We start from the raw sequence: 26,597 nt of genomic DNA, 5'->3' as shown, positions 1-26,597 counted from the left end.
CCTAGTCCAGGAAGATCCCACCTGCCACAGAGCAACTAAGCCTGTGTGCCACAACTACTGAGCCTGTGCTCTAGAGCCCGCGAGCCACAACTACTGAGCCCACATGCTGCAACTATGGAAGCCTGCACGCCTAGAGCCCGTGCTCCTCAACAAGAGAAGCCACCACAATAAGAAGCCCGAGCACCGCAACGAAGACCCAACACACCCAAAAATAAATAAAATTAAAAAAAAAAAAAAAAGAGGCATGATCACGAAGTTTTGGAATTCTAAGACCATACACTGTATACATGAACTGGAATAAACAATATAATTCAAAACAATACAACAAGAAGTCAGATAAGGAAGAACATAACCCCACTTGACATTTTAAAGAAGTAGTTTAATGTTAATTTATTAAAAACTGCAAAACTACTAAGTGTAAGCTAGATAATACAGAACAAAAAAATTTTAATTAGCCACTTACACTCTAGAGTAATCAAAGGAAACAAAAAAATGTCAGCAATATTCAGATTTTTAAAAAACAAAAAATTACCAAAGACTTTCAAATAAGCAGAAATAGCGTAAGACTGAAGCTGCTCCTTGAATTGCAGTTCATCTCGCTGTGGATATAATAAGTAACTTTAAGCTGAAGAGAGCAAATTGGAAAAGTAAAAAGCTAACATTAACTATAGCCTTCACAGCAGACTCACCACAAATTTCAACTTTTTTCTAAGGTTTAGCAAAAGTAATGTACACTCATTAAGGTTAGCTACTTAATTTATCTTTTGTTTATTCCAAATACTCCAAAGTGGTGATGCACACAAAATTACCTCAAAATATTACTTCATAACAGTACTCCCCCATAGATAAATTAATTCCCAAATAATTAAATCTTTGCCACTTTAAGAAGGTCAGAAGAAGATAATTTTTAAAAAAGCAAAATATGACAAATATCTCTATTTGCCTTGGACACAGACCTTCACTTCTTGATCATACTTAGAAAATTAAAGAAGAGGTGAACTAAAATATAACTATAGCTCAGAACGTAACTTCCACTGCTTTATACCCATTTATTAGCTTCTCCAAATTCAGAATCTCCGTATCAAGCCAAATAACAATACAAAATGTACTTTCCCACAAAAAAAACCATAAACCAAAAAAAACACATAATGTATCAGCCGCAATAACACAGGTAACATCCAGGTGTCTATGCACTGTGGCCACTTAACATCGACAATACTCCTTTTAAAAATCAGGTTTCTCTATCGCACATATGTGCACACCCTACATACACGTGACAGGCTGAGAGCCACAAGTACCTTGCTGGTGGAGGCCTTGTAGGTGGTCTTCAGTTTCTGAGAAAGCTGGCTGGTGCTGTGACTGGCTGCAGAGACACAGAACCAACCGTCAAGACAATCACACAACCAAAGCACCATGAACGTCAGAGCTGGGACAGGGAGACAGCTCGCCCCACCTTCTGTTCCACACAGGAGGACAATGCAAGCCAGGGGCGTGGGACACGGGGCTTCCCGAAACCTCCTCTTCCTTCTACACCCACACCCGAATTACGTTATTCCAAGTCCTGATGACTGCAGAAAGGAAGTGAGTCCTGTCCTCCACTAAATTCCAAACTCCCTCTGAGCGTAACATGTAGGGTGAGCCCTGCGGGAAGGCAGCCTTACCTTTGGTTTTGAGTTGGCCCTTACTCAGCTCTGCCCCATCGATTGCTTGTCCTTCGGCAGCTAAACGGTCATTAAGAGTCTCAATTTCTCTGCGCACTGAAAAGTAAAACATGTACTTTTGATGTACATTCACCAAATCCAAAAGTGAGCACATAAGAATGTTATACATTAGTACTGTCTAAACAAACACAGGAATGATATCCCAGTAAACAAGGTCACATTTACAGAGTTCCAAAAAACTCAAGACATCATTCCAAAATTAAAAATCCCACTACACTTCCCACACCAGAAAGACCTTGTGCTATCGTGTCCTCAAGCAGGGCTCTTGGATTTCAATATAGTTTGTGTCCTTTGTACTTTATTCAATGCACTTAAAAATGTTATTCTGACAGTGTCCAAAACTCAATGAAACACTTACAGTCTAGCTGAGAACACTGAAATTGGAGGAAAAAACATACAATAACAAAACCTTACTATTGCTGCCTGGCACCACAGAGCACAGTGAGGATTATATACCTCAAAGATTAAAAATTCAAGGGGGGGAAAAAAAAAAAGAAACAAAAATTAACATTTGGGAGATCCCTGGCGGTCCAGTGGTTAGGACTTGGCACTCTCACTGTCAGGGCCCAGTTCAATCCCTGGTCAGGGAACTGAGATCCCATGAGCCACGCATGCAGCCAGCACTCGGGCTCTGTGCCTGCCGCCGCCCAGGCTGCCCACGGTGTGCTGAGGCTACAGGGAGGGTGGGGAGGGTGGTGTGGAAGGAAGGCCGAGGGCAAAAAGGCTCGGAACAGATCCAGCCTGAGCATTTGGACATGTTCACAAGCAGCAGGAAGCCACTAAAACCGTTAAGCAACTGACAGTGTAAACTCCAAGTACCTCCAGCATTAGTCGTTTGTAACCCTATAGTTTTTCTTGAACAAACTGCATCAACTCATAAAACATAAGGCCTTAGATCACAATGGAAATTCAGTAATACCTGGGTTGCTACAACTCTCATAACAAACCCTTAAAAATCAGATGCAGTACACGGTACCTAATCTTTATTTGATAAAAAGCTGGAATAATTACTCACTCTGTAAATTTTCAAGGTGGACTTATAAGAGAACCCAATATTAAAACACTAAATTTTCCAACAGCAAAGTTTAAATGACACAGGATTACACTGTCTTCACCACTGATTCACACCAATTACTTCCAGAGTGAAAAATATTTTAACAATGCAAATGCTGTTTATTAGTATTCAATTTTTGGAAACAACTTAAAAAACATGAAAATCCTGATTATGGTTACATTTGCATAATATAAATTTTATAAACACAAGCCCTATAAAAATAACAAAAGCTGGACTTTCCTGGTGGTGCAGTGGTTAAGAATCCGCCTGTCAATGCACGGGACACGGGTTCGAGCCCTGGTCCGGGAAGATCCCACATGTCACAGAGCAACTAAGCCTGTACACCACAACTACTGAGCCTGCGCTCTAGAGCCCGCATGCCACAACTACTGAAGCCCGCAAGCCTAGAGTCCGCGCTCCGCAGCAAGAGAAGCCACTGCAATGAGAAGCCCACGCACCACAACGAAGAGTAGCCCCCGCTCACTGCAACTAGAGAAAGCCTACACACAGCAACGAAGACCCAACGCAGCCAAAAATAAATAAATAAATAAATAAATTTTAAAAAATTATTTAAAAAAAAAAACCAAAAACTGAAGATAATGGAACAGTGAGAGGGTAAAGAAAGACAGGTTCATTTCCCGACGCTTGACAGTGAAGCATGAATTCATGTGGCCTAAGGCTGACATGGCTAAAATAGAAGATTATTTAAATTTACAAAAATCATCAAGACCAAGAAGCCAAGGCAGCCCACAGACAGACCCTGCCTTTCTGACCTCTGCTTTCTTAATTGTGGCCGTGGATGCCTGGCTACCAGCGCCAGAGACACATAGAGAAAATTCCCTGTCCCTCCTCTTAGGATTTGATGATCTGGCTGCCAGGACAGGACGACATGCAGAAGAAGGGAAGGAGAGCTGCGTGGGGAAAATCATTTCCAGGCAAAAGCAATTAGAAAAACCTTTCATCAAAAACTGCTATGGTGGGCTTCCCTGGTGGCGCAGCGGTTGAGAATCTGCCTGCCAATGCAGGGGACACGGGTTCGAGCCCTGGTCTGGGAAGATCCCACATGCTGCGGAGCAACTGGGTCCGTGAGCCACAATTACTGAGCCTGCGCATCTGGAGCCTGTGCTCCGCAACAAGAGAGGCCGCAATAATGAGAGGCCCGCGCACTGCGATGAAGAGCGGCCCCCACTTGCCGCAACTAGAGAAAGCCCTCGCACAGAAACGAAGACCCAACACAGCCATCCATAAATAAATAGATAGATAGATAGATAGATAGATAGATAGATAGATAGTGAAAATCTCCACTAATTTCTGTTAAAAAAAAAAAAAAACACTGCTATGGTGAATGACACAGGTAACGGATCAGACGTGCCAGGGACTTCCCAACCTATCCAACTCTAAACTAGCATCCGGGCAGCATCCTTGGATTCAGAGAAAGTGGAAGTCTCTGTATCAAAATCACTGCTTAAGTGTTAAGGCTGGAAAGTTGGAAAGTATGTCCTTGAAACTTAACAGACATTTAAAAAAAGAGGATAAAGTCCAAAACAAAACAAAAATTATCATGAGAAGAACTAAAAGCAAAATATGCAGAAAGTGTTTTCCTTTGCAGTGTGGGATGGGCCTACAGGCAGGGGGTAAAGTTAGATCTTTCCTTCTTACACTGCTTGACTCTTTAAGCAAATGAATGCATTGTTTCTAAAATTAAAAAAAAAAAAAAAAAACTAAAGCCAAGCTAATTAAAAATTCTTTTGATTTACCTTTAATAAGTCAAACAGGTAATACACACATTTTAGGAAATTCTCTAAACACAGTATATTTTAAAGAAATGAATTGTTTTCTTAATTTATAGTATACTTTGTGTAGGAAAAGTTATAAGATGCATTCGTTCTTCGTAAAATCATAATTCAGATTGCCAGGTGTGGTCAGCAGAATACTGCCTGCCCCAAAGATAACCTGTGAACACATGACCTGGTGGCAAAGGTGCCCTGCAGGTGTGACTGAGGTGAAGGACCTCTGATGGGAGATGATGCTGTGTGACCCAGGCGGCCCATCCTTCCCACGTGTCCCTAGGAGTGAGTCAGAGATGAACAAGGAGGACGCTGCCTGCCACTGATGGCTTTGAAGATAAAGAGGAAGGAAGGCCATTGAGCCAAGGACCGGGGGAATGCCAGCAAGATGGGGGCCTCTGTCCTCACACCACAGGGAACTGAGATCACAACCCAAACCAGCAGGAGACACACTCCTCATGCTCTAGAAGGAGCACAGCTCTGCCAACACCCTGACTTGAGTGTGCAGAGCAGGCAGATAATAAACGTGTGCCATCCTGAGCCCTTAAAGTTTGTCAAAGCAGAACAGAAAAGGGATACAAAGGTGAATGTCTACCCACAAATTAAACTCTCAAATATTTGTATGGAGAAGTGAAAAGTTATAAAAGTATTTAAAATAAGAGAGATACTCACATTCTAAGTTTTCAATATAAAGGTTTTCAAATTCTCTTTCTATTTGACCAAACAGTTCCAAAAGAGTACTGCGAACCGAGGAAGGCAGTTTAGAATCCTGCAGAAAAAGAAGATTCTGCTTAAAATGAACGAATGAGTGAACGAGAAACTCTGACACCAAGCACTAATATAATTTTTCCAAAGTGAATTATTTAAACTCTTATTTTACATCTTTACATATTTTATTTCTTATACATAAACACTCAAAGAACTTAAAGTTTCAAATTTCTACAGATGAAACTAAAATCAACTTGTATAAATGGCTACCCAGGATGGCATGAGATTTAAGACCAAGCACGTCTTCAAACATGTAACTTCCTTTCACAAGGAAAGAAACAAGCATACCTTATTCAAAAACTCCCAAATTTGTAGAAAATGAAGTTATAAACAGCCTTTAAGCTCTAGCATATGGTATTATAAATTAATTTTAATAAGCTGTTTACTAATAGAAGATGTACCTTATAGTCCTCATGTTCACTGTGCTTCAAGCAAAATAAACTGGATCATTTCCTGTAACTCTACTCAATACCTAGAAGATTGTTGTAAGCAGGGAAAAGAACTCTCAGCTGTAAGAGCAAAATGTGTATCGGCTAAATGAAAACACCCACGTGGAAGCTCCCAGGCCTTCGCAGGTGCTCTGCCCACCGCCAGCGCGCTGCTCCCACCAGGCGGGAAGTCAAAGGAAGCAGCAACAGCTTCCTTGGCCCGGTGTCCTAGGCACCAACTGTGTTCTCAGGCACTCACTTTCCAGGCACTGCTGGTACTGACAGAGGCTATATTCCACTCCAACCTCTTCAGGGTGCGGCCTAGACAATATTTTGTATGTGCCCCACCCTACCACTTAAGAGTTATTTTCAAACAAAATTCTTAAAAGATATTTCTAAAATAATGTTTCAATGGTTAACTGATGTCAGTGTAATTTTCCAAGTGAGTTTTCAAATTTATATGCAGCATAAACTTTTTGATGTTTAATGAGTTGCAAATACAAAAAAAAAAAAGACATATGTTTATTAAATCCTTTCTCAGATTAACTTCTTAGGAAGACAGGCATTTTAGGCAAAATGATCTGTAATGATACCAACGTTTAGCAACATGTTTTGAAATAATCACAGAACATGAAAGTCAACTTTACAAGCTACTTAAAGATGTGACGCCACTTGTTTAAAAATTCAATCTGGCAGAATTGGTGATAAGCCTCTCTCAACACCCCTCTAAAATACCAATGAAAATCATGAAAAAAAAATGACATCTTAAAATAACAAAGAACGCAAAATAAACCATCACAATTAACGTCTGACACCCTGTCCACCTGCCTGTGGCCTCCCCGCCCGTTCTCCCACACCCCTCATCCACTTAGCCCTCCTCGAGGGGGCGGCACCAGCACCGGTTGAGCCTTTCTGGCCCCTCCCAAGGTCAATCTCCTCTTCTGTGTATCAATTCCTACTCACCTACACTCACAGTATTTAACGTTAAGGTCATTATTCAGCAACTGAAACGTTACCTTTACTTCGAATGGTAAATGCAGCTTCATGTAAGTGTAATCATAAAGGGAGACAATGTCAGCATTAACTTCATTTGATAAAATAAAGACAATCAAGGAGACATGCAGTGAAAGGGGAACTTCTCCACCAGAGGCAAGCGGAGCACAGCCCAGCTCTGTGGTTGCCTCCGAGCTTCCCAACAGTCTGACCTCCGAGCTGCAATCACAGGCGCCCCACCCCCACCCCCAAGTGAGAGGTGCTGAACTTCTGGTATCATTTGAGAAAACTCATGACACAAAAGCTACGATTCAGTAAAGTTCTAAAAGAATCTGTGTTTTGTCACAGCCGACGTGGAAGAGGAGGCAGGAGGCCCCTTTCCCGGCCTCAGTTGGTGCTTCCCGGTGTAGACAGGGGCCTCCCACCTCTGAGTCAAGCACCAGTGCCTCCAATGCTTCTGACTTGTGAATCCAAGACACAAAATTCCCATAAAGACTCCCCAACAACTGAGAGCCTGACTGCAACCCTGTCTAGGGTAATGACCTGTGGCTCCACTCAGATGCCCTGATCATTGGCCTCTCACACCTGAGGTCCGCCCCACGCCTACCATGCCAAGTGCCCATGCACAACGCCGTCATCGCCGTCCTGCTGCCACGGAACCGGGCAGAGCACCCCCACCAGCCCGCAAGGGAGCTCCTCATCCACCAGCAGGCACCAACCCACCCGCAGGGTTCTGAATGACCCTCATAAAGGGTTACCCCAAGATGCAACTACCTGCTGGCTCTACATCACAACGGGGACAGTGCAGAAGGCCCTGAGAACATGGTGTTACCACCAGAAGATGCCAGCAGAGACAGCTGTGGAATTGTCACTGCTGGAAATCTAAGTAAATCTAACAACTTAAAAGTATCTTAGACTACCTGCACTGTCCAAGGGGGTAGCCAACAGCCACATTTGACTAAATTTAAAAGTAAGTTAATTACAATTTTTAAAATTCCTCAGTCCCACTAGCCACATGTGGCTCTTGGTTCCCATATGTGATAGCACAGATCTACAACATTCCATCACAGAAGTTCCACTGCACAGCTCTGATTCAAACATTCCTTATAAGAAGAGATCGGGACACAGACACCCACAGAGGGGAGACCTTGTGAGGACACAGGGAGAAGATGGCATCCACACCCAAGAGAGAGGCCTCAGGAGGACCAACTTGCCCACACCTGGACCTCCAGCTTTCTGCCTCCAGGACAGGGAGTAAGCAGTGTCTGCAGTTTAATCTCCCAGTCTGCGATGCTTTGCTACGGCCATCCGAGCTCACGAAAAACATCAAAGCCATTTTGGAGGCTCCTTAAATCTATGATTTTATTTCCAAATTTAAGTTAAAATGCAACCATTTCATTTATTCATCCAGTCAACACATAAGAGGACACTAAGTGAACATTTACCACGTGCCAGCAAAGGCGGCGCTAGGTTCCAAGCACACACAGCTGCCTCCTGGAAACACATCCTCCACATCCCGGCTTGCTTCTAACAAAGTCAATATGCAAATGAGCCAGTTTCTCAGATTTAAGCCATATTTTCCTTTAACATTATGGCTGATGAATTAGTTCTAATTGCAAAAGAATGATTATAAATTCATATGTATTTTTTTTTTACGTATATACTTAGGCCTATGTAAAGATATAGCAGATGTAGCTATAATTTATTTTATTATAACATGTATTTTATTTAGGCTTCACGACAATGTTCTTTTAAAAATCTAACACATTTTCATCATAAAGGAACTAGAAAAAGTAAAAGCAAACTTATCAATAAAATATTAGATCATTTAATCAAAGGTGGTATCAAATTATCAGAAAGACATAATGTAATAAACAGCAGAGAACACACACAAATACAGCAAACACAGGATAAAGCCAAGAAAAGTTACTGAAAGATCAGATTCCAAAAACTCTGCAGAGAATAGAAAGAGATCATTATACCTGATTCTCTTCTCTTCTGGAGACTCTGAGACAGAAAACCTAAAACTACACTGTCAATTCACCTGTACAAAGAATAAAAACTAGTCCAGACTGTCACACCCACATTTATTATTAAGTACTGTAAACACATTAACCTGGAAACCGAATTCTGTCTCTGTGTAAGCTGTTGTACTTGACAGCAGTTTTAACTGGTTTATGAGGGAGGCTGTGTGTTTTGGCAACCCACACTTTTTCTCTACTTTGGAGACCTGCATATATTTGGCTATTTTTGAAACACTGCAAACATGATCCACATCTTCACCAGACACTCACTTGTCCCTCTAACATGTCTCTTGGCAGGCCAGTCCTCTCCTGCTCTGAGCTGTTAGTTCTTCGTATGGAAAGGCTGTGAGATTTGCGTTTCTGTTTTGCTTGGCGAGCAGTTGAACAACTCCCGCTTTCTGTGGGCATTACTTCTGAAAGGTGATATCCTGGTCACTCCTGCAAGAAGCTAAACAGGAGCAGGAAAAACAAGTACTTTATTTCTGATACAGCAAACTGAAATGAAGGAAAAATAGACAAGACAATTACTTTTCATTGCAAATTTCCTATGTTAACATTTATTATGTAAATTAGAATGTGATAAATTATCATGTTTTAAGGTAGAGACCACAGCCTTTATTAAAGAAGTAACTTTTTATCAAACTTCACTAACATCCTTTAAAAAAATCAAACAGCAAAGAAGGGCTTAAAATAAAGAACAACTCTCCCTTAGCCCACTCTCGGCAGACTCAGCCTACTCCCCAGAGGGAACCAATCCTAATTGCATTTTCCAGGCTACAGATTCTAGAGCAATACCCTCCGAGAGAAATCCAATGCAAGCCACATATGTAATCATAAATTTTCTAGTAGCCACATTAAAAAAAGAACAAGTGAAATTCTAAGGATCTAACCCAATATGTTTAAAATAACAACATTTTCGTCAATGTAAAAAACACAAACGGGGTATTTCAGTTTGTAAGCTCCCTGTTTTCCTTCATACTCACAACGCCTCTTGCTTGGAACCAGCCATGTTCCCAGTACACACCTGTGGTCAGGGTCACCGCTACACAGCATACCTGCACGGCATTCCAATATCCACATAATGCAAACATTTTCCTTTACCCATTTTGGATGTTATCTACTCATTTCCTGCTATTATCAATTCCTCCTCCCAATATAATCACATCACCGTTAGCTTTTTTTTTTTTTTTTTCACTGCACCACGTCTTAGTTGTAGCATGCGGGATCTTTCTTGCCACGTGCAGGATCTTTAGTTGCAGCATGTGGGATCTAGTTCTCTGACCAGGGAACGAACCCGGGCCCCCTGCATTGGGAGTGCAGAGTCTTAGCCACTGGACCACAAGGGAAGTCCCAGCTAGTATGATTCTAAGAAATATATTTACACATGAGATTTTCCTTCTTCAACTGCAGATTTACGTCTTGGACATTACCTACTCATTTTTTGCTCTTATTGGTCCCTCCTTCTCCCAATCTATTTTAGTGCATGTAATTTAAGTATGTACTTATGTTTCTTCCTTCTCCAACTACTGACAGCATCTTTGGGTCCTCACTCTGTAAGGGGTAGAGTATACCACCTTTTCTGGAGCCCACCCCACAGCCATACATCCCCCAACTTTGCTGTCGTAGAATGTTATACAAATGCCAAGCACAGAGTATGTGCCCTCTGGAGATTCTGAGCTTAGCACTCACAGGACCCGCCCCCTTGCCATGTGGGCCAACAGCCACCTCCTTTTGATTGCTGGTGCTGTTCCAGTGTGGATGGAGTACAGTTGTCTTAACTGTGCACCTACTGCAAAAAATTCTGGTGCTTTCCAGTTTCTTACTATTGCAAATAAAGCTACTGTGATAATAACATGCAGGCTTTTGTGTGAACTTAAGTTTCTACTTCTTTTGGATGAAGGCCCAAGAGTGAGATTGCTGTATGTTTAAAGAAAAAAAACTAAAGATTTTTAAAAATCTTTATTGAGATATAATTCACACAAACTCCACTCTGCCAAAACTTTTAAATTTTGATGAAGTCCAACTGATCAATTATTCTTCTTCTAAGAATCATAATTTTAGAGTCATGCCTAAGAAATTTTCACCAGTCCTAAATCCCAAACTTTTTCTATGTTTTCTTCTTAAAATTTGTTTTATAGGTTACATCCAAATTTATGAGCTATTTTTGGGCCGATATTTTTATAAGATGTGAAGTTTAGATCAAGGTTTTTTGGGTTTTGTTTTTGTTTTTTTCTGGTGATATCCAATTATTCTAGCACCATATGCTGAAGACTATCCATCCTACACTAAATTGAGAAAGTTTGGCACCTTGGTCGAAAATCAATTGGCTTTATTCCTATGGGATTATTTCTTGGTTCCCTATTCTGTTCCGTTGTTCTGTGCTGTCTTGAAATTAGTGATTCCTATCACTTACATCTTTTTCAAAATGTCTTAGCTATTCCAGTTCCTTTGCCTTTCCATATAAATTTAGAATAATCTTGTCCATATCTACAAAAATCCTGATAGGATTTTGATAGGAATTGTGTTTAATCTGTTTACCAGTTTGGAGAGAATTGGCATCTTTATTATGCTGAGACTTCCAATCTATGAACACGGCATATAGGTTTTAGATCGTCTTTGATTTCTTTCCTCAGTTTTGTAGTTTTCCCATAAAATTTCTACACGTACATTCTAAAATTACCCTGAAGATTATACTTTTATTTTTGAGCAATTTTAAATGACACTGTATTTTTATTTCCATCTCCACATGTTAATTGCTGGTATACAAAAATACAATTGATTTTTTGTGTACTGGGCTTGTATCCTACGTTCTTGTTGAACTCATTTATTAGTTCGAGATTTTGTTGTAGATTATTTGGCATTTCCTCTGTAGACTATTATGTCATGTAAAAAAAGAACAGTTTACTTCTTCCTTTCTCATCCGTATGCCTTTATTTCCTTTTCTTATCTTATTGATCTGGCTAGAAATTCCAGTACTCTGTTGAATTAGAAAGTGATAGCAAACACCCTTGCGTTATTCTGATCTCAAGGTAAAAATATTCAGTTTTCACCATTAAGTATGATGCTAGCTGTAGGTTTTGGGTAAATATTTTATCAAATTGAGAAAGTCCCCCTCTATTATTCATGTTTTGAGAGTTTCATGAGTGTTAAATTTTGTCATGTTTTTTCTGCAGTACTTAATATGATCACATGGCTTTTTTTTTAAGGTCAATTACACTGATGATTTTCAAATATTGATCTAACCTTGCATCCATGGAATAAATCCCACTTGGGCATAGTGCATAATTCATTCTGTTTGTTCTCTCATTTTGTTTCTTTCTTCTGCCTTCTTGTAGGTTATCTGAACATTTTTTAGAATTTCATTTTGATTTATCTAGTTTTTGAGTTTCTCTCTTTCGTATAACTTTTCTTAGTGGCTGCTCTAGGTTTTCATTATCTCTTCACAACTTAATCACAGTCTGCTGATCATCAACTTCTACCAGTTCATGGTAAAGTGTAGAAGCTTTACTTCCTCTGTGTCCCTTTGCCCTCCCCATTTATAACATAATCATCTTAAGTATTTCCTCTATACACACTAAGAACCACATCAGACGGCTATGGTTCAACCTTCAAACCTAATTTCAGATAAGGAAGTCTACTGAATTTACCAATTTATTTTTTCTTTCCATTGTTTGTTCTTCCTTCCTGGTGTTCCCACATGATTTCCTTTCTGTTTAGAGAATTTCCTCTATCTATTATTTTAGGGTAGGTCTGCTGGTGACAAATCATTTGAAGGATGTTTTCACTTGATAGAGAATTCTGAGTTGATAGTTCTTTTCCTTCAGCACTTGAAAAATGTGCTACTTCCTTCTGGCCTCTGTAGTTTGTGATGAGAAATCCACTATAGGTAAAGGGACATTTCTCTCTCTCGCTGCTTTTTCATCTTTGGTTTCAGAAGCTTGACTATGATGTGTCTTAGCATAGATTTCTTTGAGTTTATCTTGCCTGGATTTCACTAAACTTTTTCAATCTGTAAGTTTATGGCTTGCCAAATTTGGGAGATACTCAGCCAATATTTCTTCAAACATATTTTCAGCCTCACTGTCTTTCTCCTCTCTTTCTGGGACTCTGATGATAAGAAAGATAGGTCTCTTGTTAAAGTCCCACAGGTCCCTGGGGTTCTGTTTACTTTTTTCCAGTCTATTTTCTCTCTATTGTTCAGATTGGATAATTTCTATTGTTTTATCTTCAAGTTCACTGATTCTTTTCCTCTGTCCTCTCCATTCTGCTGTTGGAAGAATGGAAAGGACAGAGGAAAAGAATCAGTGAACTGATTCCACAAGCTCATTTACTGTACTTCTCAGTTCCAAAATTTCCACTTGTTTCTTCTCTATATCCTATATTTTCTTCCTGAGATTTTCTATTTTTCATTTGCCTCTAGTGTTAGTATCTCCTCATTGAAAAACTTTTATGATGGCTGCTTTAAAATACTTACCACTTAAGCCTCAATATTCTGGGCAATGCTATCAGGCGTGGGACCTGGTTTCAGCCTTCTATTACAGCAGGCCTCTTCTGACATTGCCCCAGCAGGCAAACAAGTGTGCAGCCTTGTTTCTGCCAGGTGGATGTAGAAGGTGGAGATGGAAGTGAGGGCTTCCCACTCAGCCTCCACTCATCTGGGTGGAAGTACTCTTCATTAATGCCAGGCAGGGTTAGAGTTCAGCCTCTCCCCTGACCTCTACTCATATCACAGGCACTGAACCAGGGGTGCTTTGTTACTGTGCCCTACATGGCCTCATTACCACGGGTGATGGTAAAACTCCTGAATCTCTGCTAAGTTTCTTCTGAGGCCATCCCAACAGGAAGAAGGAGGGTGTTCTTTGTTACGACCCAACAGAGATGAAAATCCCAGCTCTGCACTGATACCACCCAGCACAAAGTGTTGTCTCAATACAGACTGTCAGGGGTGAAAGTCTAGATTCCCCACCCTGCCTTTGACAGTAAGGGTGAGATGGGGGCTACAGTGTTTTCTAAACATGTCCTGTCTGGCAGGCTGTCTCTTTCCTGGTCTTTTGGCTTTTCTTGGGGCTTGTCTGAGCCCTTTGGTGTTGCTAGGTTGCTGGTTTCTCCAGGCCCAAGGCCAGGATGTATGGGGCAAAAAGAAAACCCAGGAAACTCAGCCCTGCATCATTTCTCAGGTCCCCATACATCTAGCCAGTCTACTTTTTTCTCTCCACTTCTCAGTCTCATATTTCTTCTGTATTTAATGCTCAGTGTTTTTAGCTGTTCTTGGAGAAAGAGGAAAAGTACATCTACTCCAAAGGCAGAGATCTTCTGAGTCTCAAATTAGACATGTATAGACCTTGGTTTAAAATGGCAACAAAAAAGTAAGTCTTGTTTCACAACACACTAAAAACATTCAAACTGGTCAATTCTGTGTGTTTAGGTTTAAAAATTTGAAATCCATTAATCTATTAAAATTATCACTTACTTTTTGTAGCACATTATATAGACAAAATTTAACTCTCAAATCTTTTTAAAAGAACACTTAAAAAAGGAAAAAGGTTGCTTTTTTATCTCTAAAATTCTCATTAAAAAAAAAAAATCTTCCATTCCCCTCACTTTTTTGGATATTCAATTTGTGAAAGCAGGTCACAAGGCCAACCCAGATTCAAGTAGAGGGCAGAGACCACCTCTCGATGGGAGAATGAGAAAGAATTTGTGTAATCCATCACACCTTATTTCACTCACTAGTTTTGGTTACACACTGAATAACATTCTGCTTCCCTAAAGAATAACAGTGACTGGAACTAAATAGTTTTGCACTTCAGATATTTAGTGGAATAACATGGATATAAATAACCCAATTAAGTTAAACATCCACTCAGAATAAAATCCATAGAAGAACCCAATGGTTAAGAACATGAGTTTGAGAGTCATACAAACCTAAGTCCCCTCCACCCCACACCCCAACCCCTCAAAGGGTTGGCTCTTTTCCATCATGAAGCCTCAGCTTGACCGTTACTTCCTCAAAACGGCTTCCCTTGACGACCACTAGTCACAGCACTTCATGATCCTCACCACGTTTGTACTTAGATCTTATTTATAGTTTGCTCACTTAATGAATGTTTCCCCCGCTACACCATCAACACGATAAGGACTGGGACACAGTTAACTGGGGCCACTGCTGTATTTGTTAGGCCTGACATAAACTCATCCTCAAATATTTGTTGAATGTATGCATGAATAGAAATGGATGAATGCTACATCTACCACTGACGGGCTGTGGTGTTACCTTGGTCTAGTTACTTAACCTCCTTCCTAAGGCTTAACTGTGTCATCTTTAAAGCAGAGATAATAACAGCATTATTTCATTAAGTCACTCATCAATAGTCCTCTCATCTGTAGATGAGCTAGGTACTGGGAATGTTGTGAAAAAACAGGCGTGGTCCCTACCCTCAGGTTGCTTAGAGTTGAGTTGGAAGACAGACATTAAACACACAACCTCATAACTTATTACAGAAGTTATAAATTGTGATGAGTGCTTCGAAAGACATATGCAAATATTATGAGGCCAGCTATTAGCTAAAGAGTTACAAAGGTCATTCTGAGAAACTGGCATCTAAATCGAGACTGAAGAATTCCTAAAAGTTAACCATGTGGAAAACAGAGAAGGGAGTAAATATTTTAAGGACAGGAACAGCAATGTGCAAATGTCCTGAGCCAGGAATGAGACTAGTTTATCAGAGATATTAAAAAATAAATACTATAGCTACAACACAGCAAACAATGGAGAGAATGGTGCAAGATAAGTGGAGAAGACAGGCTTAGAGTCTGTTCTTTCGTGTTTATAGTTTATCCTAAAATAAAAAGGAAACTACTTAAAAGTTTTTAAGCAAATAAGCAACACTAGATTGGCTGCTATGTGAAAAATACATGGAAAGATAAGATGACCATGAATGAAGCCAGTTAGTAAGTTACTGAAACAGTCTAGACAATAAATGACAATAGTTAAGATTAGAAGTAGATGAATGGACTGGGGGGGGGGGGGGCGCGCGGTGGCGGGGGGGGGGGGGGAGAGGTATCAAGGATAGCCCTTGTTTCTGAGGCAAGAGGTAGATGAAACGGAGATCAGATTACTGAGATGAGGCAGCAGATATGGAGAAGAAACCAAGACCTAATACTGAATGTATTATGTTTTTGCAATGTCTTTGAATATCTAACATACAAGGAAGCAGGAGGTGTATGGGTCTAGAGATGAAAAGAGAACTAGGCAGCATGCAGAAATCTGGGAAAGGTCTACACAGAAAGTAAAGATGGTCACTTTGACTCCATCATGCCTCCAGGTCCAATGCCTTACCATTATTACGCTTCTTCGCAAGAAGGGAAAAAAAGGTTATATTACTGATAGATATAGACAACAGAAAATAAAACTATCAGTCCCTTACATGATATATGGAAAAATTAATTTTGATTAATTTTTGACAGAACAAATCTTTTTGATGAAATTTATCTGAAAAATTTGAGCTACAGAAATTAGAGACAGTTGAAACAAAGGTATAAAGAAAAACTCACAATGGCAGAATCTGTGGTTGGTAGAATTTTATATACACAAAAAAAGATATTGATATTTAATTTGAAATATTTGAATATAACAAATTTATGTTATTAAGCAACTCCTATGATCCCACTGAAGAGTATTCCAGTAATTTTTTAACGGAAACATTTAGAGACTATTTAAGTATGCCATATACAAAGGTTGACTTGACCAAGAAATCAAACTGATTTAAAGGAATCTTATCCAGAAATTATATTCTTTATAAAAAACAAAAGGAAGGTCGATATAATTCCCTTTTTCAGTGATTATACATATTAAATTACTAACTTCATAAAGCATCTCAGTTGTCAAGATTTTCAACACAGATTTATCATAGTCACCTCACAGTTTATAAGTTATGTTTTTTATAGGAACAAACATATTAACACCCTGTGAAAGCTCAAGAAAAAAGGAGACTATCTTTGGACATTTCAATCAAGCAAATAAAAGAGCAAAGAGCTTCTCTTTCCTCCCTTAAGAACTTCATCAGTGGAAAGTTTATGCATCTCGTAAGCATAAACTGGGAAGTTAATGCATTCCGAAGATTCTACAAATTGGTGATAGGAAGCGTGAAAATTGCAGTATCAACCCTCCTTTCACCTCAACAATTGTTTCCCTTAAGTATCACATCACCGGCATTTCCAGCCTCTGTATCTTCAGTAGGAAATAAGCAGTCTTCTTCACAACTAACTTTTAAAAATCCTCACCTTCTGCCTGTCCCTAAGCCTTTAACTCCTCCCTCAACCCCACGAACCACATGGTGCTGTTCTGGGCTTTGCCTGCTTTTTGCTGGTCACTTCACAAAATAGTCAGTAACACTGGTCATCTTTTCCCACTGATCAATTTCCAACCAAACACATACATTTCAAACAATTATAAATCTGGAAGAGGTTTTGGTTCCCCAAAACCTGGCCTCAAATGATTTTTTTCATACTGATTTTCTCTCTTAGTAACTTTCTAAACTCTGTGAAGTCATATGTCAATATGGGTTCATAACGCCTATGCCACACAGTGTTATTAACATTCAAAGATTATCTGGCTAATTCAAGTTCTGTCTCTTCCTGTAATTTCTTCAACTACACTTTACCATTCTTCCAAAATTAGATCTGTAGTTTTCTCTAGTTCTTCTAACCTCTTTTAAATTTCTTCTTTTTTTTCTGTTAATCTATCACAATCTTTTTCCTGAAACTTTTTAAAAATTTTACTCTTGCCTCTTCATTCACATTCTCCATCTTGTTCCCCACAGTCTTCACTGGTCCCACCACCATTTCCTTCCTTCCTTCCTTCCACAGCTCACCCTGGTGGTGAACAACCCCTTAGCCCAGGAAGGGACATATCTATATAGTGTTCACCTCAGGCCACAGGTCAGCGTTAGCATAAATCTTATTTAAATGTCTGATAACACGTTGAGGGTTTTTGCAGGATGACATCATGGAGAGTGGAGCAGGTTGCAGGTGTTTGTAAAAAGAATACTGAAGTGATGCAGCGTGGAACCTAAGCTAGACAAGAAGGGATGTAAAAAGAATCCTGAAGTGATGTAGCGTGGAACCTAAGCTAGACAAGAAGGGAAATACAGACAAAAGAAATGATGGAGAGATACTGATGGGTGGGGAAGTCTGTGGTGAGGCTCAAATGGATCAGTAACAAGAGTCAATAATGCTCACAACACCTCTGTGAGGTACAGTTCCCAAGTAGTTAACAGACTAAACAGTCAATTGGCCATGGAGCTGTAAAGAGAAAGAAAACTTCCTCACGCAGGTAAGCTGCTTTAACCACTATGCACTGTTTCACCTTAATACAAACTAAAACAGAAGCCCGAAATTCCAAGATAACCATCTTCCTTCAAAATAGTCATACTACCCCAATATCACAGGGCATACGACCACATTAAACAGGTTTATGTAACTAAAAGGTCCTACTGGTTTTTTAAACACATTCAAAAAAGTATAAATAGTCCCTTCCAAAAATCCAACCTCCCTATCCTATCGGTCAAACAAATGAATTTAACATAAACTCTCCTTCTGCCCAACTCATTTGTCCTTGCTATATGCTGCCACACGCCTATTACCCCCACCTACAAAACATTACTCACAATCCAGTGGGATTTTTAAACACTTTTCTTTTAGCAAGAGAAAAACACCTGCCTAAATAGTAAATGTCATGAACGTTTATCATGTGTACAAAACGGTTAAAGGATATAATTTGCATGTGGCATTTAAAAATACAAAACGTGACTGGATTTCCACAAAAAGGTCAGTAGAGTTTTTCACAGCATTTCATTGTGAAAGCACCGTTACTGAATTCCTGGAGGCAAACACCAAACTCAACTGCTGAGCGACATCAACCAGAGGCAGCCCCGCAGTCCACCCTCGGTCAACCCGGGTAAGGTGTCCTGTCGTTGACCCAGTCGAAGGCACGAAACACACGCTCACCAGCTCTGAACATGAGACGGGACTGGGGGCATGTCTAACCGGAAAACAACCAAGACTGTTTAAAGACCTTAACTCTTAAGGTCCTCGAATCGAGAACGAAATTCGTACCTGTTAAGTCTTCTTAGGAAAATCAGGACTAGGGAATTCAGAGGGCTGTCGCTAGCCCTGGGGGAAGGGGCTGGGGTGTCAGCTCAGGGCCAGGGCACAGCAGGTGCGCACGGCTGCCCAGAGCCCTGAGAAGGAAGGACACTCGCTGATGCCTCCGTGCGAGCACTCTGCAGGACGCAAAGCTGGACACGGACCCGCGGCAACTCCTGCCCAAGGTCGCGGCGCCCCTCCCACGGCCCCCGGGCTCCTGCGCGCTCGCGGGCCGGAGACTCCCGGGCGCCTCGAAGGACCCGCCTCACAGGCCGCTCTGGGCGAGGGACGCGCGTTCCAACCACGTCAAGACCCGGCCGGGCTCGGGGTCGGAGAGGGGCGCGGTCCAGGTCGGGGCGCGGGTTCGGGGGAAACACGGTCCAGGTTCGGGGGAGCGCGGTCGGGGTCAGAGGGCACGGGGTCCGAGGGCGCTAGGCCGCCGGCCCCCACAGGCACGCCCCGCCCGGCGCGAGGCCGCTGCCACACACAGTGAGGTGGTCCGTCCCGGGCTGAAGATGGCAGGCTGGCACTCACCTGTCACGCCGCCGCCGAGCCCGCCACCACGCAGTGCCAGCCGGGCCGTGCGCTGCCGCCGGTGGGTTCCCAGCCACGCGGCGCCGGGGACGGACGCGGACGCGCACGCGCAGCCCTAACACCCGGCAGCCCGACGCCCCACACTTCCGGCGCCGGAAGTCCCGGCCCCCCCCTCAGCCACGCGCCGGAAATCCACTACACGCAGGCGCCGCAGGAAGTCCCGCCTCCGCACCAAGCTAGTACCGCCGGAAGCCCAGCCCCGCGAAGAAAGTCTCAAGCGCCGCCAGTGCGGGCAGGGGGCCCCAACGGCGTCGCGGAGATGGCGGAGGCGTGGTGTCGTTGTTCGACCCCGAGACCGCCGGGGCCTCGACCCGCGAGGTCGGCGACCATCTGGAGACGCCGCGGAGGGCCGAGGGGGGGCGGGGGCGCTGAGGGCCCGCGGGTACTCACGGCGGCGGGTTAGTGCGGGCGCCCGGGTCTGGCGCAGGTCGGCGTCCATCGGGACCCAGGTCGGGAATGTGGGAACGGCTGCTCCCAGTCAGAACCGCCGGCTGTGCCGGGAGCAGTTTTCCGGGGCGTCGGGAGCGAGGTGGCTGCGCGCGGAGCCTGGTGGATCTGCGGAGGGTGACTCACCCACTGCAGCCTCCTGTCTGAAATGTGTGTTAGCCATTGGCTGCAGAGAGGAAACAAAGGCAGCCTCTCGCCGCGGAAGGTGGGACCTGATGGATGGCCTTCTTGTCCTTGTCTAGGTTGGGAAAATTACAGGGTGCGCAGGCGGCCTCGGCTCTACGAACAACCAGCTGGGCGTTTAAAGCCTTAAGTAACGACGAAATCAGACGCGTGGGAGCATATTTCTTTTAAACAGTAAAGGTTATCATTCGGAGTCAAGAAGCACTAGTATGATTGTTGCACAAGGAACAAACTTGACGTATTTGGGGATCCAAATAACCAAAAAGTTTGTAGAATAAAACCTGAAGTTACTTCAGCATTGAGTATAATAAAGCTTATTACTAAAATCAATTATATAAGGTGTGGGACTTCCCTGGTGCTGCAGTGGTTAAGAATCCGCCTGCCAATGCAGGGGACAAACCCATGTTCCACAACTACTGAGCCCACGGGCCTAGAGCCTGTGCTCTGCAGTAAGAGAAGCCACTGCAAGGAGAAGCCCAAGCACCACAACTAGAGAAAGACTTTGCACAGCAATGAAGACCCAATGCAGCCAAAAATAAATAAACAAAATTTTTAAAAAATTGTATAAGGGGAACTGAGGATGTCAAACTTGGAGGTTGTGGCTATCGTTCAACAAGAAATTTTATTAAAGACCTAATATGCACAAGGCATTCCTCTGGGTGAGGGAGCACGTAGAATGCCTGATTAACCACAATATTGGCTCCAACTGATTAACGTGCTAATATGTGGTTTTGTTTTGCAGCACAGCATCCACAGTTTGGATGAAACTTAGGGTATTGTTAATTGGGGTAACCTTTTCTCTGATATACTTAGGATTCCATAAAAGTCACTGTAAATAAAATGATTGCATAAAGTGTCACAAAACTAAGACAGGAAAGGAATCAACACTTTGAGGGCCTGTTGCGTGCCAGGCAGTTCACAGATTTGGTAACTCTGATCCTCAAAACAATCCAGTAAAGTAAAAATTATTCTACTTTTAGAGAAATGTAAATCAAAACTGCAACGAGGTATCACCTCACACTGGTCAGAATGACCATCATCAAAAAATCTACAAATAACAAATGCTGGAAAGGGTGTGGAGAAAAGGGAACCCTCCTACACTGTTGATGGGAATGTAAATTGGTACAACCACTATGGAGAATAGTATGGAGGTTCCTTTAAAAACGAAAAATAGAGTTACCATATGATCCTACAATCCCACTCTTGGGCATATATCCGGACAAAACTCTAATTTGAAAAGATACATGCACCCCTATGTTCATAGCAGCACTATTCACAAGAGTCAAAACATGGAATGAACCTAAATGTCCATCGACAAGATGAATGGATAAAGAAAATGTACATGAATACAGTGGAATACTACTCAGCCATAAAAACGAATGAAATAATGCCATTTGCAACATGGATGCACCTAGAGATTATCATACTGAGTGAAAAAAGATAAAAATATATATCATTTATATGTGGGATCTAAAGTACGATACAAATGAACATATTTATAGACCAGAATAGACTCTGATACAGAAAACAAACATGGTTATCAAAGGGGAAAGGTGGGGGGTAGAGATAAATTAGGAGGTTGGGATTAATATATACACACTAATATATATAAATAGATAACAAGGATTTACTGTAAAGCACAGGGAACTATATTCAATATCTTGTAAACCTATACTGTAAAAGAATTGGAAAACTACATGTATAACTGAATCACTTTGCTCTACACCAGAAATTAACACAACTATACTTCAATTTAAAAAAAAGAAATGTGGGGCTTCCCTGGTGGCGCAGTGGTTGAGAGTCTGCCTGCCGATGCAGGGGACAAGGTTTCGAGCCCTGGTCTGGGAAGATCCCACATGCCGCGGAGCAGCTGGGCCTGTGAGCCACGACTGCTGAGAATGCGCGTCTGGAGCCTGTGCTCCACAACAAGAGAGGCCGCGATAGTGAGAGGCCCGCGCAGCGCGATGAGGAGTGGCCCCTGCCTGCCGCAACTGGAGAAAGCCGTCGCACAGAAACGAGGACCCAACAGAGCCAAAAATAAATAATAAATAAAAAATAAATAAATAAATAAAATTAAAAAAAAAAGAAATTATTCTAAATTGAATTCTAATTAAGGGTAAAAATGTTAAAATTACTTGTCAAAAGCAACCTAAGTGTCCATCAACAGATGAATGGATAAAGATGTGGCACATATATACAATGGAATATTACTCAGCCATAAAAAGAAACGAAATTGAGTTATTTGTAGTGAGGTGGATGGACCTAGAGTCTGTCATACAGAGTGAAGTAAGTCAGAAAGAGAAAAACAAATACTGTTTGCTAACACATATATATGGAATCCAAAAAAAAAAAAGGTTCTGAAGAACGTAGGGGCAGGACAGGAATAAAGACACAGACGAAAAGAATGGACTTGAGGACACGGGGAGGGGGAAGGGTAAGCTGGGACGAAGTGAGAGAGTGACATGGACATACATACACTACCAAATGTAAAATAGCTTTTGGGAAGCAGCCGCATAGCACAGGGAGATCAGCTCGGTGCTTTGTGACCACCTAGAGTGGTGGGATAGGGAGGCTGGGAGGGAGATGCAAGAGGGAGGGGATATGGGGATATATGTATATGTATAGCTGATTCACTTTGTTATACAGCAGAAACTAACACACCATTGTAAAGCAATTATACTCCAATAAGGATGTTTAAAAAAATTACTTGTCAGAAGTCGGAGAGCTAGTATGCAATGGAGCAAACATTGGATTAAAATCCAGGTCCACATCAAAGTCCACATTTTCCACAGCGCATTCCTTTGAAGGCTTAAACAACAGAAATTTATTGTCTCAGGTCTGGAGGCTTGAGGTCCAGGATCAAGATGTCAGTGTCACATTTGGTTTGTGTCAGTGTTGGTTCCTTCTGAGACCTGTGATGGGTAATCTATGCCATGCGTCTCTCTCTCTCTCTCTCTCCCCCCCTTAGTTTCTGGTGGCTTGCCAGCAACTCCGAATTGTAGACGTCAAGGTTTCTAATTCCTTTTATTCACAATTTTAAGTCGCTACACTTCGGGTGCAACAGCTCACGCTTACCGACCGATCTCAATTTAGTGCACAGAACGGCCGCGAGCAGGCGCCTCCCCTCGCCTCAGAGCCCGAGCGTGCAGGGACGCCTGACATCAGCACGTCACCAGCGCAGGGCCTCTGGCGCCTCGATTGGCTGGCTCGGCCAGGGCGTGACTGGTGGGCGGCCGCTCTCCCGACCCCCTTCTCTCCTAGCTCACTCCGTCAGGTAGCTCCGCAGTCGAGGAGCACCCCCCCTCCCCCCTCAGCGGCACAGGGAGGACGCCGAAAGCACCTGCGCTTCGGCCTGAGGGCAACTCTACAGCCCACGGCCCTGGGAGAAGACCCCTCGCGCTCCGGGAGTGGCGCCACCGCGCGACCGTGACGTGAGGCGCGGCCGGCGCGCCATTGGCCAGCGGCCATGTGGCGCGTTCTGGAGCGGGCGCGGGCGATTGGGCGCGCGGCGGTGGGAGGCGGGGCTCGGTTCGGGGGCGGGCGCTGCGCTTGGGAGCTAGGCCTGCAGGAGACGCGCGCGGTGGAGTGTCGTCCCGCGGCTGGTCGTCTTCTGAGGTAAGGATGCTGGGTCTCTGAGAGGAGGCGGGCTGGAGTGCCGGGCTCGGCGTCGGGCTCGGCGCGCTGAGGGGCGGGCCCACTGCCTGTTGGTCGTGTCCTGCGAGCTCAGGGTGCTTTTTCCTCTTAACTGTTTTGGGGAGAAGCCAGAGGGCGGAGGTCTATGCGGCGCGAGAAGCGCGTGGGGTCGCCGCCGGGCTGGGTAGGCGCAGGCCGGGAGGACGGCGCGGGGGAGGTGGCGGGGCGGGCGGAGGGAGGGGCGCGGGGCGGCGGGCTCAGCCTCCAACCCCCGGGTCCCCACCTCCCCCGCCAGGTCCCCGGGTCGGCGCGCAGGCTGGGCCGCGATGCCCGAGGTGAGCACTGACGAGCTGGACGCGCGGCAAGTGCAGCTCTTGGCGGAGATGTGCATCCTCATCGACGAGAACGACCGGAGGATCGGGGCGGAGACCAAGAAGAACTGCCATCTGAACGAGAACATCGAGAGAGGTGCCCGCGGGGGCAGTGGGCGGGTTGGGTTCCCGGGCGGGAGCCCCGTTTCCTTCGGACCCCAAAGCGACAGGCAAATAACTGGCCTTTTAAAACTCAATTCATCGTATGTCTTTTGCTTTCAGGATTATTGCATCGAGCTTTTAGTGTTTTCTTATTCAACACTGAAAATAAGCTCCTGCTGCAGCAGAGATCAGACGCTAAAATTACCTTTCCAGGTTAGTGTGCTTTGTGTAGTGTTTTGTTGGCGACTGTATTTAGTTTTTCACGTGGAACTTCTGGTAGCCAAGGTCAAAAAAGAAATCTTGTGAATGACTTAGTTTTATATTTTTCATACGAAAAATTTATATGGCGGATGCAACCTAGTAAGACGTAAGGTTTATCCTAATAAAGGATAAAAACTGCTAAGTATGTGTAGATTCATATGTAACTTTCTAAATTGTATCTAATACACGTTATGATTGTTTTGCTTAAGAAGGCGTTTTTAAAAACTTATCTACACAAGTGTCTTTCACAAAATGGTTGCTGATAGCTCATTATAACATTTAGAAATCCTCAAGAATCATTTTGTTTTTCTGTTACTTTTAACATTTAAAGTTTTCTTAATCTTTCAGACCTGCTTTGAAGAAGAGTTAATGCACATCTATATTAACATGTTCCAGGTTGTTTTACGAATACTTGCTGTAGTCATCCCTTAAATAATCCACGAGAGCTTGAAGAAAACAATGCAATTGGAGTAAGGCGAGCAGCACAGAGGCGTTTAAAGGCCGAATTGGGAATTCCCATGGAAGAGGTAAGCAGCCATACTAGCTGAAATCTAGAACACATTGAAACAATTTTTAGTAAAACATTAAATTTAGGTGTAGCCTTCTGCTTTGTAAATCTCTTGCTTTTTTAGCCCAAGAAAGCCCATTGGATAAAGGTTAAATTTTGATTTCATAATACTTGTCGACTCAGTGCCAAAATGGATTGATCTGTTCACCAGTTTATAAAGTTGACTGTTTTATAATTGATCAGATCAAAGATGAATATTTTCTTGTGAACTACAGATCTGATAGGGTGAATTGAAATAATCTTTTTTTCCCTGGAATTGTCCCCTTTTAATAATACACGAATAAATAATCTCTCATTTAGTTAAAATGGTAAATTTTTTTCTCCCGTAAGTTAATATTAAGATGTGAGGCAGAATGGCACACTTCTAGTTAGAGTGACTGCTTTTCTTTTTTTCTTTAATACAGGATTTTTCAATAAATCTACTTCTGTTTTTGGTCCTATGGGAAAAGTATCAGATACTTGAAACTATTTAATATTATTTAATACTATTTCCATATATTAATAGGAGACTGTTTCAAAAGTTGTCATTATAAAACTAGTTCTGTTGTTCAAGGTATTACTGAAATGTAGTGGGTTGATTTAGATTACTTTATTGTTGGTATTTTGGAGGTTTTTGGTTTTTTGTCCTAGGTTCCTCCAGAAGAAATTAATTATCTAACACGAATCCACTACAAGGCTCAATCTGATGGTATCTGGGGAGAACATGAAATTGATTACATTTTGTTTGTGAAGAAGAACGTGACCTTGAATCCAGATCCCAATGAGATTAAAAGCTATTGTTACGTATCAAAGGAAGAACTAGAAGAACTTCTGGAAAAGGCAGCCCATGGTGAAATTAAGATAACTCCGTGGTTTCAAATTATTGCAGAGACTTTTCTCTTTAGGTGGTGGGATAACTTAAATCATTTGAATCAGTTTGTTGACCATGAGAAAATACACAGAATGTAGATGTGGAGATGAATGATTACTAAAGTACTAAAGAATTTCTCTACTTAGTAAACTTAAGATGAATTTTTTAAAAACCTGGTTCCCCATTAGAACTCTCATTGGAAATACTGATACTTTACAACCAGAATTTGTGTGGAAAAGAATTCTTGATTTGTGTCATACAACCCATATATGTTAACTGCAATTTGTAAAAAATATTTGAGATTATTATAAAGAGAGCAAATAAACTTAATTTAACCTATCTAAACACATGGTTATGACAAATTTGAGTAAGTGAGGTTCTTCATTTTTTTATATATTGTGATAAACATTTTCAGAAGACTTGTAGAGCACTTTGCTGTTTGCCAGGTGCTTGACATATCTTTAAATTTTTATCATAGTCCAGAAAAATGTGCAATGGAAAACTATTTGCTTATCTACTTCAAAACAGTTCAAATTAACTTTTCAGATTGAGATTAATATAGAACAGGTTCAAGGGAATTAAATGGTATATATCCTGATTTCTGTCATTGTTAATTTTGTGTTTTAATCATTCTGGAAGTATTCTGATACTTAAAGTCAAACATTGT

At 42.2% G+C, this 26,597-nt stretch overlaps 2 protein-coding genes and 1 long non-coding RNA gene across 7 annotated transcripts in view; 2 read left to right on the top strand and 1 right to left on the bottom strand.

Annotated features, from left to right (window-relative positions):
• The window catches only part of WDR37 (WD repeat domain 37), a 57,085-nt gene extending 37,009 nt beyond the window's left edge, over positions 1-20,076 (bottom strand). For 2 of the 3 annotated variants that reach the window (XM_068559568.1, XM_068559570.1), the window contains exons 1-5: positions 19,456-19,565; positions 9,046-9,223; positions 5,235-5,331; positions 1,662-1,757; positions 1,299-1,363 (exon numbers count right to left, since the gene is read on the bottom strand). In XM_068559568.1, the coding sequence (XP_068415669.1) occupies positions 1,299-1,363; positions 1,662-1,757; positions 5,235-5,331; positions 9,046-9,183 (396 nt within the window). In that variant the 5' untranslated portion in view covers positions 9,184-9,223; positions 19,456-19,565. Of the gene's footprint in view, positions 1-1,298; positions 1,364-1,661; positions 1,758-5,234; positions 5,332-9,045; positions 9,224-19,455; positions 19,566-19,905 lie in introns of those variants that run through there. The other variant, XM_068559569.1, reaches the window with a different exon arrangement.
• Positions 19,724-20,440, top strand: LOC137774341 (uncharacterized). The gene is made up of 2 exons (XR_011075867.1): positions 19,724-19,833; positions 20,205-20,440. It is a non-coding gene; the product is annotated as an uncharacterized lncRNA (long non-coding RNA).
• Positions 20,441-23,380: 2,940 nt separating this feature from the next.
• Positions 23,381-26,292, top strand: IDI1 (isopentenyl-diphosphate delta isomerase 1). Of its 3 annotated transcripts, none has more exons than XM_068559559.1 (5): positions 23,381-23,760; positions 24,074-24,246; positions 24,372-24,464; positions 24,909-25,039; positions 25,711-26,292. In XM_068559559.1, the coding sequence occupies exons 1-5, from the start codon at positions 23,612-23,614 to the stop codon at positions 26,026-26,028; spliced, it is 864 nt and encodes a 287-aa protein (XP_068415660.1). In that variant the 5' UTR covers positions 23,381-23,611; the 3' UTR covers positions 26,029-26,292. The 3 variants fall into 3 exon arrangements, with proteins under 3 accessions (XP_068415660.1, XP_068415668.1, XP_068415667.1); XM_068559567.1 differs by lacking the exon at positions 23,381-23,760 and adding an exon at positions 23,778-23,873; XM_068559566.1 differs by lacking the exon at positions 23,381-23,760 and adding an exon at positions 23,903-23,962.
• The last annotated feature ends 305 nt before the right edge of the window (positions 26,293-26,597 follow it).

This window comes from Eschrichtius robustus, chromosome 1 (genome assembly GCF_028021215.1).
Source record: "Eschrichtius robustus isolate mEscRob2 chromosome 1, mEscRob2.pri, whole genome shotgun sequence".
Taxonomy (NCBI): Eukaryota; Metazoa; Chordata; class Mammalia; order Artiodactyla; family Eschrichtiidae; genus Eschrichtius; species Eschrichtius robustus.
This window is presented reverse-complemented; position numbering and strand designations above follow the sequence as displayed.

Excerpts from the sequence above, each read along its gene's own strand:
- IDI1 (XM_068559559.1), top strand. The coding sequence starts at position 23,612 with ATGTGGCGCGTTCTGGAGCGGGCGCGGGCGATTGGGCGCGCGGCGGTG. Across the intron at positions 24,247-24,371 it reads GAACGAGAACATCGAGAGAG|GATTATTGCATCGAGCTTTT; the intron begins GTGCCCGCGGGG and ends TTTTGCTTTCAG. Across the intron at positions 25,040-25,710 it reads TGGGAATTCCCATGGAAGAG|GTTCCTCCAGAAGAAATTAA; the intron begins GTAAGCAGCCAT and ends TTTTTGTCCTAG.